Here is a 17,964-nt window from a genome sequence, read left to right as displayed (position 1 = left end):
AAATGAGAAGAAATGTTTCTAAGGTTTTGTGTGTTTTTGTGTGTGTGTTTAGTTTTTGTTTGTTTGTTTGTTTGTTGGAAAACTGAGGCTTTTCCAAAAAGCATTAGTGAAAAATTAAACTTCTGGATAGCCAAGAAAAGTTAATTTCTTCTACAGTATTTATAAGAAGGACTCAGTAATGGGCCATTGTATGATTATAATTTCAATGTGTCTTCAAATTCAGTTTACATACAGATACTATGAATCTGATTCTTTGAATACTATTATATAGGAACATTATATTACTTAGGTCCATTTCCTTTTGTCTCTTTTCTGTTAGAACTCACCTTGAATTGGAGTGGGAGAGATTTGAATTGAGATTGGAAGCCATCAAGTTACTGCTAGTTAGGTTGATGGGTGGCATCATCATATTACCTCCAGCATGTGGATTGTCTTTCATGCCAGTAGAGTTAGTGCTGGGATTGGCAGTGTTTGGTGGTTCATTGATTATAGATTTTACATTTTGAGACACAGTATGAGCATTTTCAATTGCATCTGACTGACCATGTCCACTTTCATACTCTGTCTTTTTTGGTTCTAAGGTATCTACTTTTCCTCCTTTGACTTTAATAACTCTGTTTTTTATTTCCTTGGGCTTTTTCTCTTTTTCCATTTCCTGGAATAGATACATCCAAAATCTAAGTCTGTAGTTTTTATCGTTAGTGTGCTAACTATAATGTTACTGGCTAAAAAGAAAAACAGTTTTTACCTTTCCCAAAACTGAAGTTCGTAGAAGTGTATCAGTATGCATTGTTTTTCTTTCATCTTTCATAAGCTCATTTTCTTTAGAATTCTCCTTTGACTTTATGAATGAATTGACTTTTGCTTCTTGTAGTAATTTAGCTCTTAGTTCTGGTATGAATCTGATAAAACAAGCAATATTAACCAATAATCTTTTTATTTATGTAGATAATTTTATCTTTAATAGACCATTTAATCAATTAATTTACATTTTAACCACAGAATAAATAAGTAATCAAGAATGCATGCCCAGCCCTAGCCAGTTTGGCTCAGTGGATAGAGCGTCAGCCTGCGGACTGAAGGGTCTCAGGTTCGATTCCAGTCAAGGGCATATGCCTAGGTTGCAGGCTCAATCCCCAGTGGGGGGCATGCACGAGGCACCCAATCAGTGATTCTCTCTTATCATTAATGTTTCTATCTCTCTCTCCCTCTTCCTTCCTCTCTGAAATCAATAAAAAAATATTTTTTAAAAAAGAGCAAGCATTCTTGTTAAAAAAAAAAAAAAAAAAAAGAGAATGCATGCCCAAAATGGCCCAATATTTATTTACCTAATACAAATTGCTTCCTGGTAAAGACCCATCTTTCAATTTTGCCATGGGAGTCCTATATAATAAAAGGGTAATATGCAAATTGACCCTAACAACAGAATGACTGGGAATGACTGGTCACTATGACACACACTGACCACCAGGGGGCAGATGCTCAATGCAGGAGCTGCCCCCTGATAGTCAGTGCGCTCCCACAGGGGAAGCTCTGCTCAGCCACAAGCCAGGCTGATGGCTGCCAGCACAGCGGTGGTGGCGGGAGCCTCTCCTGCCTCCTCAGCAGCACTAAGGATGTCCGACTGCAGCTTAGGCCTGCTCCCCGCTGGCAAGTGGACATCCCCCGAGGGCTCCCAGGTTGCCAGAGGGATGCCTGACTGCCAGTTTAGGCCCGATCCTTCGGGGAGCGGGCCTAAGCCAGCAGGTGGACATCCCCTGAGGGGTCCCAGACTGCAAGAGGGCACAGGCCGGGCTGAGGGACCCCCCCGCCCGAGTGCACAAATTTTGTGCACCGGGCCTCTAGTTTACTATATAAAACTTTTACAGCAAGAACCAAGATGGCAGCATAGGTAACTGCCTGTACTCACCACCTCCTACAATCACATCAAAATTACAACTAAAATACAGAACAAATATTATTCAGAATCACCTGAAAGCTGGCTGAATAGAAGTCCTACAACTAGAGAAGTAAAGAAGAAAGCACATTGAGACTAGTAAGAGGGGCAGAGGCGGGGAACAGGCTGGTCAGACACCCACATGTGCCATTTTTTGAATCATGAGGCTGTCCATGAGGAGCAAGGGATCCCAGCCCCACACTAGACCCCAGCTCAGGGTTCCAGAGCTGGGAAGAAAAGTGTCTGAAACTATGGGCTGTAACAACCAGCAGGGATTGTGGCTGAGGGAATCGGAGGTTACTAGGATCCCCAGTGTTCCCCTTAAAGAGCCTGCACACAAACTTACCTGGTCCTGCTTCTGAGCTCCAGCACCAGGGGGACCCAGACACATACGGGGAGGACCTGGATTATCTAGCATCGGGGCAGGAACTCGGGGGCAGCTTTCTCCCAGATGGGTTTGCTACAGGGGTCATCATTCCTGTGCTGGGACCTCCCCTGTTTCAGGGCTGACTGGAGGCCATGTCTGAGTCTCCATTAGCCTAGAGCACACTGTTTGCTCCACCCTGGGGATTAATTGATAAGTTTCTGAAATCTTACTCTAGAAAAAATATTTTCATATCCTAGCCGGTCTGGCTCAGTGGCCTGCAGACTGAAGGGTACCAAGTTTGATTCCAGTCAAGGGCACATGCCTGGGTTGTGGGCTCAATCCCCAGTTCGGGGCATGCAGGAGGCAGCTGATCAATGATTTTTTTCTCATTACTGATGTTTCTATCTCTCTCTCCCTCTCCATTCCTCTCTGAAGTCAATATATATAAAGAAAAATATTTTCAGTACAAAATGTAACAGAATATCAACATTGAAGGGAGATGGTTTTAGTTTGGCCTTCTTATTTTTATTTTATATTTTTGTCTTCCTGACACTGGAACCCTGGGTTGGGGGGCTGGGACCCCTTACTACTCAGTGGGGACTTCCACAGCTGAGATATCCCTCCTGATTTTTATTTGCCACATGTGGATGTGGGACCAGCCCGTTCCGCATCTCCATCCCTTCTACCAGTCTCAATGTGGCTTCTTCTTTAAATCCCTATTTGTAGAACTTAAATTCAGCTATATTTCAGGCAGTTCTGAATGATGTTTGCTCTCTAATTTAGTTGTATTTTTGACCTGGTTGTGGAAGGATTTGGGTACCACATTTACCTACACTGCCATTTTGACAGGAAGTCCTATTGGTTGCTTCTTGTATAGGCCCTCACGGGGAATTGAACCCACAACGTTGGCATATCGGGACAGTGCTCTAACCAACTGAGCTACCCAGTCAGGGCTATTAATCTTAATTTTAATGTATATATCAGAGATGGAAAAAAGATATATCAGAACAGGAAAAAACAGACTATTCTGAGTCAGAGCTCCAAATGGGGGAAAAATTAGAAATTACTGATTACTTATTTAATGTTATTTCTGGCCAATGATGACCATTGCAAATGTTTGTAAAGAACTTAGCACACATCCTAGGATATAGTAACTGTGTAATGAATGTTAATTTAAATTATTATCTTTTAATTTTTTTCAAAATATGGAACGCTTCACGAATTTGCGTGTCATCCTTGCGCAGGGGCCATGCTAACCTTCTCTGTATCTTTCCAATTTTAGTATATGTGCTGCTGAAGCGAGCACTACAATTATTTTGATTATTATGACACCTGTAAGTCTACTATATAACTAATCAACATAGGAACTCAGTAAGTTTTCATTAAATTGAATTTTTCTGTTGTGTAACATTAACCTATGTAGCAATTTCCATGCTAGTAAAATTTCCTAATACAAAACACTTGGAAGTCTACATTCACTCAAAACGCTTACTTTTCAATAAATCCATCTCTAGTAAAATACTCATGATGCAAAAGATCATCAGATGATATTCTCTCAGCAGGATCAATTTGTAAACAAGCCTAGAAAATAAAAACAAGATTCTATGGTTAAATAAGCTCTTAGTAGGGCTCTATGAAACAAAAGTTCAATTTATTTGACAAGAATAAAAGTAATTAATTACCCAGAGCGAATAGCATTCTTGAAAAGATGGAATTAGACCTCAGGAATATCTGACAATGAGTTCTGACCATTTATTTTCCTAAGAAATTTGTACTTGTAAAGCATTATTACAGGTTAAATGCCCTATGATTCTAGTCAGAACAGAAGCCAGTTTATTTTGGCTGGCATTTGCAGAAATTTACTTAGGTCCTATGGACTCTCTTATCAGCCTGGAAAGTACTATACATTTTAAAATTTGGTAAGAGAATAGATTTCATGTTATGTGTGTTTTACTACAATAAAATAAATTGACTCAAAAGTGAAATTGAGTACATTATTTACTTTATAATGTGGGAATACCTAGGTCCTTAAAACTGCAACTAGCTAAACATATGTGTTTATTTTTAAAACATAATAGTAATTCATCAATAAAACTTACTAAGAAAAATGCTGAAAGGTTTGTGCAAGTCATAGCCTATTAGAGGCAGACAAATTAGTCCTTCTATAAATAATATAATTCAGAAAATTTAAAAACATGCCCTGGTTTGGAAAATGTAACATATGATACTTTGGGAAACAAACAGGCAGTTCCTTTAAAAACTACTGGCGTGGCTCAGTAGTTGAGCATCAACCTATGAACCAGGAGGTCACAGTTCAATTCCCGGTCAGAGCACACGCCCAGGTTGTGGGCTCTATCCCCAGTGTAGGGTGTGCAGGAGGGGGCTGATCAATGATTCTCTCTCATCATTGATGTTTCTCTCTCTCTCTCTCTCCCCCTCTCCCTTCCTCTCTGAAATCAATAAAAGTATAAATACTTTAAAAAATTTAAACATACAGCCCTGGCCTGTGTTTCTCAGTGGTTAGAGTGCCAGCCCATGCACGGAAGGGCTGTGGGTTCAATTCCTAGTCAAGGGCACGTACCCACGTACCCACGTACCTGGATTGCAGGCTTGATCCCTGGCCCTGATTGAGGCATCTGCGGAAGGCAACCAATTGACCTACCTTCCTTCCTTCCTTCCTTCCTTCCTTCCTTCCTTCCTTCCTTCCTCTCTTTCTGCCCCCCATATCCCCACCCCCACCCTGCTCCCTCCTTCCTTTTCGTTCATCCTCAGGTGAGGATTAACAACAACAAAAAAAGAGACATTGCCCTAGCTCAGTGGTCGGCAAACTGCGGCTCCCGAGCCACATGCGGCTCTTTGGCCCCTTGAGTGTGGCTCTTCCACAAAATACCACGTGCGGGCGCGCACATACAGTGCGATTGAAACTTCGTGGCCCATGCGCAGAAGTCGGTTTTCGGCCTGGGAGAGTCTATTTTGAAGTACTGTTGATATTTGGCTCTGTTGACTAATGAGTTTGCCAACCACTGCAGCTGGTTTGGCTTAGTGGATAGAGCATCAGCCTGCGGACTGAAGGGTCCAGGGTTCAATTCCAGTCAAGGGCACATGCCTGGGTTGTGGGCTTGGTCCCCAGTGGGGGGGCCTGCAGGAGGCAGCCAATCAACAATTCCCTCTCATCGTTGATGTTTCTATCTCTCTCTTCATCTCCCTTCCTCTCTGAAATCAATAAAAATATATTTAAAAATATATTTTTAAAAAAGAGACATTATTTCTAGTCTATTAAATCAGAAAATATTTTTTTAAAATTATAACATCTAATACTAGATTAAGAGTGGGAATTTATATCCAATGCTACATGAGAGAACTTGAGTATAAATCAGTAAAATCTTTCTGGAGAAAAAAATAGCAAAATACATAAAAAAATTTAAAAAGTATAAACCCTTCGCCCACTACTCACATTTTAGAAATTTATGCTAAACAAAAATAAAGCAAATTCAGAAAGACAGATATAAAAGATGTTCATTGTAGCACCTTTACCAATAGTGAAGGGGAAAAAACCTGAAAACAAATGTCCAAAATTGCAAGATCAACTAAATAAACTATGGTATTGTCATACACTGAAACACTATGCAACTACAGAAAATTGTGATGTAGTTCCAATTTGCTAACATGGTAATATGTTTATCACATTATAATGCTAAATGAGGATTAACAGGTTACATAATAGTGTGTAAAGTATGATACCTTTTAAAAAACTTAAATTTCTCTTTTTTTACATAAACCAGTAACTTAGTCATTTATTATCAAGTATTATATACTGAACATAATTGTATATGCTATACTTTTATTCAACTGGCATCTCAGTAAGTTTGCTTACACCAGTATCACCACAACCACATGAGTAATGAGTTGTGCTATGATCTGGCCTTATAATGACTACAACATCACTAGGCAACAGGAATTTTTCAGCTCCATTACAATCCTAACGGATCACCATATATGCGGTCTGTGGTTGACCAAAATGTTATGTGTCACATTACTGTATATATTGCCCAATGTACTGCAACTCCCATGGCTAGAAACTGTTAGAGCTGAGGTTTACAGATATCGGGTCTGTAGCCAGAGGCAGCACTTAAAAAGCATAAATTTCTAAGCATATATTTGTTGGGCAGTCTGCAAGTATCTAAACCAAAATGTTAATTATAATTTTTTCCTGGATTATGGGAGTTAGAAAAATCTTACCTTCTCTTTTTTATCATGTATTTTCTACTTTTTCTAAAATCATTATATATTGTGTGTATAATTAAAACTATGAAATAAAAAAAGAAATTAAACTGAAAATGTAGTCAAATTTGATCTTGAATAAATTCTAGTTCTCTCCAGGTACCAATAAAATATATTTTTTCCTTCAAGAATAGTCTTTAGATATTACATAAGTTTAAGTTTATCTAAATAACAGCAACATCAACAACATTTGATGGGCTTATTCAAGGCCCTGCGCTCAGAACATTGCCACCATTACCTCATTTAATCCTCTAGCCCCAGAAAAGAAATAGTTAATGTTGTTTTACAGCCCAGTAAACTGAGGCACAGAGATTAAGTGACTTGTCCAAGGTTACAGAGCTAATTAGTGATAGAGCTGGGTTTTAAATGTAGTTTATGTGATTCCAGAGTCCCTTATAAACACTGCACTGTACTTGCTTTGAAATCTAGATAACCACTTTTTTAAAGGGCTATACATTAGGAATAAGATACCTTAGTTGATGCTGGGAAAGAAAATTGGCTGGATAAAAAAAAATTAGTAGGAACAGTTACTTTTTACATTAAACTCTCTTACCTTTTGAACTTTGCAGTGAGTGTATAGGTATATTTATTATCTAGTTTAAAACAAAATTTAAATTTTAAAATAATTTAAAAGTGCTATAAAAATTTTTCCCTCCAATTCAAGTTGTATTTTGGCATTGGTGTGTCTCCAAACAATATTACAACTGCAGCAGCCAAAGCCATGTAGCTACCTTAGGATACCACTGTTCACAGAATAGATCCCTAACCTGGGTATTAAAAGATGGTTATAAACAGGGTAAATCCTTAGAATATTTCTAGTTTGTCCCTAATTATCATTATAATTGGGATGAACTAAAAATAATAAACAGGATCATCCTAGATGGCTTTCAGTTCTAATAGTCTAGGAATTTTACTTTCTCTGAGCTAAACACAAAGACAGGAATATAGTAACTTTAACAGATACCATTACTTTTACGAATCCTTTTAGAATTTCATTGAAGTAATATCCTAAAACTGTATTATAATGTATGCAAATTTCCCAGAAACAAGTCCTTAATCTCATAACATACATGAACTATATCTGCTAACAATCCATTTAGCTTTGGGTATTTTTTTCTTGCATTCTTGGGGTGTTGAACTTGAGGAAGGACCACCCCTGCAAAAATAGGACTCTTGGAAAAGAAATTCTGCAAGTGAGGTGTCAAATTGCCTAAAAAGAGAAAAATATATAAGAAAACACAGAAATTAGTCTAAATCAAAATAATCAAATTGCTATATGGTCTTTATTATGTTACTAAAAAGAGATAATAACAATTCCGTTATTTTAATTAATTAATTATTTTTCTTTTTGTTTTGTTCTGTTTGTTAATCCTCACCAGAGGATATTTTTTTCCACCAATTTTTAGAGAGAGTAAGGAAGGGAAAGGGGGAGAGGGAGAGAGAGAGAGAGAGAGAGAGAGAGAGAGGGAAGGAGAGAGAGAGAGAGAGAGACAGACAGACAGACAGGCATCGATGTGAGAGAGACACATTGATTGGTTGCTCCTGCACACGCTTCGACTGGGGATTGAACCTGCCACCCAGGCATGTTCTCTTGGACTGCATATTGAACCCAAGACCCTTTGGTGTGCAGGCTGACACTCCAACCACTGAGCTACAGTGGTTTTTAAGTTAAACAAGGAACTATCGGAATATAGCATAAAAATTAAAGTTTCCCCAGTAATCTGTTGATAGCACATAGACAGTACAGAATGTCAAACAACCAGGTTAATTTTCTTTTCACAAAATAAAATATATAATATATAATGCCATCAGGAAAAGCAAATCTAAACTTTTACATATTTCCATATGAGTATCTAAATGGCTTAACTAGCAACTGTTAATCAAAAAAGCCTTACTCAGAAAAGCTAGCATATTAAGATTATTTAGATATTGCAAAGGAAAAACAAGGCTATAGAGTCGTAGTAGAACTATAAACAGGAGCGGAGAGCTAATTTCTAGTTAGTACCAGTTTTGCTATACAACTAGTTCTGTGCCTTTGGGCAAATCTCCTCCCTCTCTGTGCCTTGGTTTTCTCATCTGTAAAAGACAAAATGGACCCCATCATCTCTAAGGTTCTTCTAACATTAATCTCATTAATCTCGGAACATGAAAGACGACACAAAAAAGGGTGATGCTTGAAGGCTCTGAACTATATCTTTAATCAATATTTATCCAGAGTTCATGGTTTTTATAGTTGTTCACAATACCTTTCTCATGATCCTGTAATTACATGTTTATGTATAGCTTCCCCACCACAAAAAGGGCTCCTCCAGCTCCTCATTCATAAATATATATACATAAAAACTTACTGAAACTTCATGAGCAAGGATATCCATCAAAATGATTGGTTAGTCAAACAGATAATCAAATAATTCAGCTTTCATCAAATATTTTTTTGAATAAGTTATTTAGCTATTTGGTTATCTACTATAGTTAAAAACATGTTTTCTCAGCAAATAATTGACTTTCTATCTCCAAGTGCTTTTTAAAACCATCTAAATTAAATCTATTATTTAAAAGTCTTTGAGATATGCAAATATTTATTTCTTTATTTTAAATTTCAGAGAGAAATAGAAACATCAATGATCAGCTACCTCTTGGACGCCCCACACTGGGGACTGAACCCACAACCTGGGCATGTGCCCTCACCAAGAATCATAACCTCCGGTTCATTGGATCAACGCTCAATCACTAAACTACACGGGTGAGGCAAGATGTGCAAATATTTATAGAAGCCAAATATTTTAAGCAATTTTCAAACAAATTGAAGAAGATTCCTATTGTACTATTTTTCTTATTATCAACCATCAACATATGGCTTACCTATTTGCATCTTGGCAAAAAATATTATTTGTAATAACAGAGGAGAATTTTCTACTTTTTTTTTTTATCAGCTCAAGGCATGCATCTGCTACATCTATCAAAAGAATATGCCCCCCCTGTTCTTATAATGAGAAAACTAAATTTGAAAATCAAGCCCTAACTGGTTTGGCTCAGTGGATAGAGCGTCGACCTGCGGACTGAAGGGTCCCAGGTTCGATTCCAGTCAAGGGCATGTACCTGGGTTGCGGGCACATCTCCAGTAGGGAGTGTGCAGGAGGCAGCTGATCGATGTTTCTAACTCTCTATCCCTCTCCCTTCCTCTCTGTAAAAAATTCAATAAAATATATTTTTTTTAAAAAGAAAATCAAGCAAATTTGATCTGGACATACTTATTTTAGGCATTTAACAGTACATTTCAATAATACCTACCTACCTACTTTTAAAACAATTTTATGAAGTAAATCCAAATCAGAGCTGCTAGGAAGAAAGGGATTTCCAGTGGCCATCTCAATGATCATACAGCCCAAAGCCCAGATATCCACAGGTCTGAAATAGATAAGAATCAATCACTTTTTCATAGAAAAATATATAAGATACCTTTTCTAAAAAAAAAAAACTTATAAAATAAAGTTAGGGACAAAGAAAAAAGAGTCGATAAGTGGTATCATTTTTAAAATTCACTGTAATAGCACATGGCAACTTTAGGTTATATATTAAATATTATCACATTTTACTAATATCACTAAATAGATCATATTTAAACTGCACGAGAAGTTATGTAGCAGTCCAGATAAAAAGTAACTAATTCTAAAATTGTTTCAGATACTTATACAAGAACATTATGAATTCGTGCATGGGTGGGGTCCGGCCGGCCCACCCCAATGGGGGCCCATTGGGCTGGGCTGGTGAGGGGCCACAGATGGTTGGCTGGCCAGCCCTGCCCCCGATTGGAGTGTTGGGGGCCGATTGGGGGCGCCGGCAGGGTTGGCTGCCAGAGTGCAGCATAGCCACCAGTCATTCTGGTTGTTCTGTTCGTGCTGCCATTCCGGTCACTGGGCTTTTATATACTAGTATATAGATGGTTTATGAATTAGAATTGGATAAGAAAATCATCTTGTATTTAACAAGTAAAAACTAAAAATCTCAACGTCACATTCAGAAAGAGATATCAATAAACACTACAATGATCTCTATTTTTTTTTACTGATACAACTGATTAAAAATTGTAAGATTTGATAACTGTTGGTGAGGCTGTGGAAAATAAACACTCCCATGTACTATTCTGGGAGTATAAATTTACACAATTTCTTGGAGGGGAAATCGGAAAAAGCTACCAAAATAAAAATGTACATACATTTGACCAAATAACTTTAGTCCTAGAAATTTATTTTTTTTTAAATTTACTCGCAAGCCAGATAGCAAGGCAAATATCTTTATTTCTGCAGCTGTCTGGCTCCCGAGTATCCTTTGTGTTCTGCCAGGACCCCTGGTTTGGGTCTTACCTTATTTCTAACAGGGTTAACAAATGTAAGGACGTGTTTTTAAAAGCTGCAATAACTTACCCACATTTTATATCCTACCACTGATGAGTCCAAAAAAACACACACAACAAAACTTCAAATAGAACATATGAGGGGTGGATAAGGCACCAGACACTGTCTATTTTACTTCCCTCCACTGCCAGATGCAAGACTCAATAGCATAAGAAGGAGGTGAAACTTAACTCAGTTCCTCAGGAAATCCACTTCCTAGTACTGCCTGGCAAGCTATAAAGGAACAAGAACAAAGCTAGGGAATAGACAAGTTGAGATTATTTAAAATGACGAGTTTAAACATGTGATTGAATTCAATCTCTTTACAGGGCAAACAACTGTTTTCCCTGGTGGAGTACTTTCTATGGAATCATCTCTCAGTCCTCTGGCCTGCATTTCTGCCAGGACTCTGTTGGCCCAAAATGTAAGTCCCATCTGCAGTTGACTGCATAGAACTTACTTTTTTGTTCTTTATATATAAAGAAGATTTGTTATTTCTCATGCATTAAAAAATAGAAGTTTTCAATGAAAATTTTACTAAGTGGATTTGCAAATTCTGCTTTAGCAATCTACCTTTAAATACACATTCTGTGGGTTAGCTATTAGGAATAAAGTGATGGCTAAAAGAAATTTACTCGCACATGAAAACAAAGATAAATTATAAAAATTTCACAGCAACACTGTTTGTGGTAGAAAATATTGGAAACAATCTAAATGTCCATCCATACAGAAATGGATATATAAAATTTTGTACAACCACACAATGAAATATTATTCAGCTGTTAAAAAGGATAATATAGGCCTATCTATGTGTGCTAATATAAAGTGATCTCTAAGATAAATTCTCAAGTGAAAAAAAAGTTCATTAAAGAAATCAAAGAAGTTATAAATAAATGGAGAGATATTTCATGTTTATATACACTGAGTGGCCAGATAATTATGACCACCTGATGTTTGTAGGCAAATTAGCCGTACACTGCATCGTACGGGATATGGAAGCCAAAGGCCTGTTCGAACACCTTTGCTGTCTGCAGTTACCAAGATAAAATGTCTCCAATTCGTACAGGAACACAAGGATTGGACAGTCAAGCATTGGAAAAAAGTCATGTGGTCTGAAGAATCACGTTTCCAGTTGCATCATGCAGATGGCAGAGTGAAAATTTGGCAGAAACAGCATGAAAGCATGCACCCCACATGCATGAGTATAACCCTTCAAGCTGGTGGGGGCAGTGTTATGGTTTGAGGCATGTTTTCCTGGCATGATTTGGGCCCTTTAATTCGTGTGGAACAATGTCTGAATAGCACAACATACCTAAGTATTGTTGCTGATCAAGTTCATCCTATCATGTTGATGGTGTATCCCAATGGAGATAGCTTCTTCCAACAAGACAATGTGCCATGCCACAGTGCTTGTATTGTGCAGGAGTGGTTTCAAGAACATGAGGGAGACCTTACCTTGCTTAGGTGGCCCCCACAATCACCAGATCTCAATCCAATTGAGCATTTGTGGGATGAAGTTAAAAGAGCCATCAGGCAGCTGGTTCCACAACCATCAAATCTCACAGAACTGGACAGTGCTATTCAACAGGCATGGTGTCAGATTCCTCGCATCACCTTTCAACATCTCATGGAGTCAATGCCAAGAAGAATCGCCGCAGTATTGAAGGCAAAAGGCAGCCCAACGAAGTACTAATGGGGTGGTCATAATAATCTGGCTACTCAGTATATATATATCCCATGTTCAAAGGCTGTTAAATCGCGTTTACTCATATCTTCAGAACAAAATCACTTTTACTGTCGTGGTAAACAACCTGCTTCCCTATTTATAATGGTCTGGCCCTCTAGCAACTTCAGCGCGAAATTATAGCTAATTTGCCTACAAATGTCAGGTGGTCATAATAACCTGGCCACCCAGTGTATATGCGATTTGATAAGTATGCTATTTTGTTGTATCGACTACAAGCTTCAAAACTTCATATGTCACATTTTCTGAAGGTGTTAACATCATAGATATTTTTTACGCTTAAAAATGTAGAATTTCATGCCAAAAAAGAGCATTTGCAGGAAGTTTTAATTCATTATTTTGAAGAAAACTGCTGCATAAGGCTTCGGGAAGCTTATGTGAACATGCTCCATCTCAAGATACTTGTGAACGCTGGTTTAAACGCTTTAAAAGTGATGATTTCGATGTGAAAGACAAAGAACGTCCAGGTCAACCGAAAAAGTTTGAAGACAAACAATTACAAGCATTATTGGATGAAGATGCATGTCAAACTCAAAAACAACTTGCAGAAAGATTAAACGTTGCTCCGCAAACAATTTCCGATGGTTTTCAAGCAATGGGAACGATTTTAAAGGAAGGAAAATGGGTGCCACATCAACTGAACGAAAGACAAATGGAAAACCAAAAAGTCATTAGTAAAATGTTGCTTCAACGGCATGAAAGAAAGTCTTTTTTGCATTGAATTGTGACTGGTGATGAAAAGTGGATTTATTTTGAGAATCTCAAATGCACAAAATCATGGGTTGATCCAGGTCAACCATCAACATTGATTGCAAGGCCAAATCGCTTCGGAAAGAAGACAATGCTCTGTGTTTGGTGGGATCAGGAGGGTGTGGTGTATTATGAGCTTCTAAAACCAGGTGAAACCATTAATACTGATAGCTACCGACAACAAATAATCAATTTGAACCACGCTTTGATCGTGAAATGACCAGAATGGGCCAGAAGACACAGCAAAGTAATTTTGCTTTATGATAACGCACCACCACACACTTCAAAACACGTTAAAAGATCATATGAGCCACCTTCTGAGCATTCTTCCCTGGAGATGGGAGAATCCGTGTGCTTCCAGCTTAAGTCTGGGCTCATCTCTGCAGGGTTTGCTGCTGTTTAGCCCCAAATGCTCTGACAGTCACAAGGTGTGTTTTTATTTCTCCCTCTCCCTTCCTCTCTGAAATCAATAAAATATTTTTTAAAAAGTAATAGTAAAACTACAGTGAAAATTAATAGAGAATTTTTAACACAGGGAAAATAAATGAAACCAAAGTCTATTTTTTGTAAAGATCAACGAAATTGACATTTAGAATGACTAGTAAAAAAAGAGAGAATACACAGATTATCAGAATCAGAAAAGAAAGTGGTAACACCACTGTCAACCTTACAAAAATAAAAAAGATTATAAAGGAATACAATGAACAACTGTCCACCAACAAATCAGATAGTTGGATTAAATGGACAGTTCCTGGAAAAACACAAACTACTACAACTAGCTTAAAAAGAAATAGACAATATAAATAAACCTATAAGAAATGAAAAAACTGAATTAGTAATCAAAACACTACACATAAAAGCAAGCCCAGGCTCAAATGCCTTCACCGCTGAATTCTACCAATATTTAAAGAAGAATTAATTCCAATTCTTCACAAACTATTTTAAAAACAGAAGAGGAGGGAACACTTCTCAACTCAATATTAGAGACCACTGTTATCCTGATACCAAAACTAGACAAAAATATCACTAGCAAACTACAGACTGGTGCTGCTTATGACTATCAACACAAAAATTCTCAACAAAAGACTAGCAAACTGAATACAACCACATATAAAAACATTTCCAGTAGGTCCTCGGGTTACGTCGGAGATCTGTTCCTATGGCCTGACGTAACGTGATTTTCACCGTAAGTCAGAACCCACCTACATAAGCACCTACGTCACTCACATGGAGCACATACACAGCAATAACAAAGTGAAACAGTAAAAAAAAAAATTAAAAGAAAGATAACAATTCCTGACCTTTACTTGTGGTAAATAAATAATAAAAAACATAAAGCACATATGTACACACGTTGAAATGGCAGAACTTTTTCTTTTTAATAAATAAATGGGAGATGGCGATGTAACCATGAAACAATGTACGTCGAGTCCAACGTAACCCAAGGACTGCCTGTATATGCCATAATCCAGTGGGATTTATCCCAGAAACAAATGTTGGTTCAACATGCAAAAAACAAAATACACACAATCATCTCAATAGGTGCAGAACAAGCATTTGACCGACACCTTTTCATGATAAAAATTCTCAACAAACTAAGAAGGGCATCTCTGAAAAACCCAGAGTAAACATCATACTTAATGGTAAAAGACTGGATGTTTTTTCCCTAAGTTAGGAACAAGACAAGTCTATCTGCTCTCACTTCTATTTAACATTGTACTGGAGGTTCTGGCTAGGGAAATTAACCTGAAAAAGAAATAGAAGGCATCCAGACAGAAAAAGATGTAAAATTATCTCTATTCACAGATGACATGGTCTTATATATAGAAAGTCCTAAGAAATCCACAAAACAAGTATTAGAACCATATGACCCACAATTCCAACTCCTAGGTATACACCCAAAAGAAATGAAGATACATGTCCATACCAATGGCCACAGCAATGTTATTCATAATAGCCAGAAAGCGGTAACTATAAAAACGATCATCATCTAATGAAGGAGCAAATAAAATGTGGTATATCCATAAGATGCATATTATCCTGTCTAATAAAGATGGAATATGCAAATTGACCATCACTTGGCAACAAAGATGGCGGCGCCCACAGCCAATAAGGAGGGAATATGCAAATTGACACAATGAAGATGGCAGCGGCTGGGCCGGGACGCTTGCGTCATTGCGTTCTGCTCCGCCCCGGCCGCTCCAGGCCTCTGGGCAGTGCACGAAGGTGGAAAGGTGGCTTTGGCCAGAGCGAAGGCGGTGCTGGCAGCCAGGGGAAGGAAGGCTATTCTTGCATGAATCTTCGTGCATTGGGCCTCTAGTTCAGCCATAAAAAGAAATTAAGTCTGATACATGCTATGACACGCATGAACCTTGAAAACATTATGCTAAGTGAAAAAAAGTCTTAAAGGACCAGATATTGCATAATTCCATTTATCCATTTATATTAAACGTCTAGACCAAGCAAGTTCATAGAGAATAAAAGTAGATTGGTGGTTGCCAGGGCCTGGAAGGGTTAGGAGGAAATGGGGAGTGACTGCTAATGGGTACAAGGTTTCTTTTTGAGGTGATGAAATGTTCACTTGTGGTGATAGTTGCACAAGTTGTAAATATACTAAAATCACTGAATTGTACACTTTAAATGGGTAAATTTTATGGTATGCAAATCATATCTCAAAAAAATTGACATAAAAAAAACACCTAGATTCCCCTGGCTGGGTAGCTCAGTTGGTTAGAGCCGTGGTTGGCAAACTGCAGCTCGCAAGCCACATGCGGCTTTTTGGCCCCTTGAGTGTGGCTCTTCCACAAAATACCACAAAATACCTCGTGCAGGCGCACACGTACAGTGCAATTGAAACTTCATGGCCCATGTGCAGAAGTCGGTATTTTGTGGAAGAACCACACTCAAGGGGCCGAAGAGCTGCATGTGGCTCGCGAGCCACAGTTTGCTGAGCCGCAGTTTGCCGACCACTGGTTAGAGCATCATCCTGATAGGCCAATGTTGCAGGTTCAACCCCCAATGAAGGCAACCAATGAATGCATAAATAAGTAGAACAACAAATCGATGTTTCTCTTACCCTCTCTCTCTTTAAAAAAAAAAAAAAAAAGATGCCCTGGACGGGTGGCTAAGTTGATTGGAGCATTGTCCTATACACCAAAAGGTTTCGGGTTCAATTCCAAGTCAGGGCACATATGTAGGTTGCAGGTTCCATCCCTGTTCATAGCACTTATGGGAGGCAAACAATCGATGTTTCTCTCTCACATGGATGTTTATCTCCCTCTCGCTCTCTCTGTCTCTCTCTCTCTCCCTTCTTCTCTCTCTAAATTATTAAAACATAACCTCGGTTGAGGATTTAAAAAAGACTAGATTAGCCCCAACTGGTTTGGCTCAGTGGATAGAGTGTCAGCCTGCGGACTGAAAGGTCCCAGGTTCGATTCTGGCCAAGGGCATGTACCTTGGTTGCGGGCACATCCCCAATAGGAGGTGTGCAAGAGGCAGCTGATCGATGTTTCTCTCTCATCGATGTTTCTAACTCTCTATCCCTCTCTCTTCCTCTCTGTAAAAAATCAATAAAATATATATTTTTTAAATTAAATTAATAATAATAAAAAAATAAAAAAGTATAAAGTACAAAGAAATGTAAAGTAACTGATTATAATAAAAGTCAATATCATGGTTACTTGGGGGGGAAGGGAAAGTGTTATAATTGCAATAGGGCCCATGGAGGGTCTTCTGAGGTGGCTAACAAAATTTTATTTTATTTTCTGGTATCTGTATTTTGTTTTACAATAAAAAGATTTTTTAAAACACTCATGAACAAATTTATTATAAATACAATGTGAATGAAGCCTCATAGAATCCAAACTTGCCATGTACAAGGGAGCAATGCTGGCTCTGTGAAGTTCAGAGATTATACTTATCTGCAAGAAACTTATCTTACAGCAAGAAATATTTTAAAGAACAATAGCTAGAGTAGAACTAGGTCATATTAAATATTAACTGGCACAAAACTTACAGACAATGTACATGAAGGTTTAGAAAGGGATATGATTTGGGGGCAAGGAATAAGGACTGGGGGATGTATCAGAAAAGGAATTTAAGCTACATCCTGAAGAGAGGATAAAACTGGGACTAGATTTGATGGAAGCTACATTCACTGAGAATTTACTATATTTTAATGTTTTTTTATTCATTAAATCATTTAAACCTCAGAACAATTCCATGAAGCTGATCCTATTACTATTTGCATTATACAGATAAAGTAATTGAGGCAGAGAGATAGTTTGAATAAGACATCAATGATACATACAGTAGAAAAGGTACTTGGGAGTAACTTCAGGTAAATTAGCTTACCTTTCTGTGCTTCAGTGTCCTCTGATCTAAAATGAGGAGGACAATAGTAGCACCTTCACCATAGAATTATGAAAATTAAATTATTTAATGCATGTAAAGCATCTAGAACAGTTTATAGCAAAAAGTAAGTACTCATTAA

The 17,964-nt window shown here is 37.9% G+C and overlaps 1 protein-coding gene and 1 non-coding gene across 2 annotated transcripts in view; both read right to left on the bottom strand.

Moving 5' to 3' along the window:
* The window catches only part of CDKL3 (cyclin dependent kinase like 3), a 41,131-nt gene that overhangs the window by 12,576 nt on the left and 10,591 nt on the right, over positions 1 to 17,964 (bottom strand). The window contains exons 5-9 of the mRNA XM_070417163.1: positions 9,880 to 9,992; positions 7,655 to 7,794; positions 3,796 to 3,884; positions 749 to 902; positions 327 to 655 (exon numbers count right to left, since the gene is read on the bottom strand). Coding sequence (XP_070273264.1) covers positions 327 to 655; positions 749 to 902; positions 3,796 to 3,884; positions 7,655 to 7,794; positions 9,880 to 9,992 — 825 coding nt within the window. The remainder of the gene's footprint in view (positions 1 to 326; positions 656 to 748; positions 903 to 3,795; positions 3,885 to 7,654; positions 7,795 to 9,879; positions 9,993 to 17,964) is intronic.
* Positions 3,503 to 3,609, bottom strand: LOC139011990 (U6 spliceosomal RNA). Its single transcript, XR_011471779.1, has one exon. It is a non-coding gene; the product is annotated as a U6 spliceosomal RNA (small nuclear RNA).

Source organism: Myotis yumanensis, unplaced genomic scaffold (genome assembly GCF_028538775.1).
Source record: "Myotis yumanensis isolate MYYU_CA2020_CCGP unplaced genomic scaffold, mMyoYum1.0.hap1 SCAF_5, whole genome shotgun sequence".
In the NCBI taxonomy this organism is placed as follows: Eukaryota; Metazoa; Chordata; class Mammalia; order Chiroptera; family Vespertilionidae; genus Myotis; species Myotis yumanensis.
Note: the sequence above shows the minus strand (reverse complement) of the source record. Positions and strands in the feature narration are given on the sequence as shown.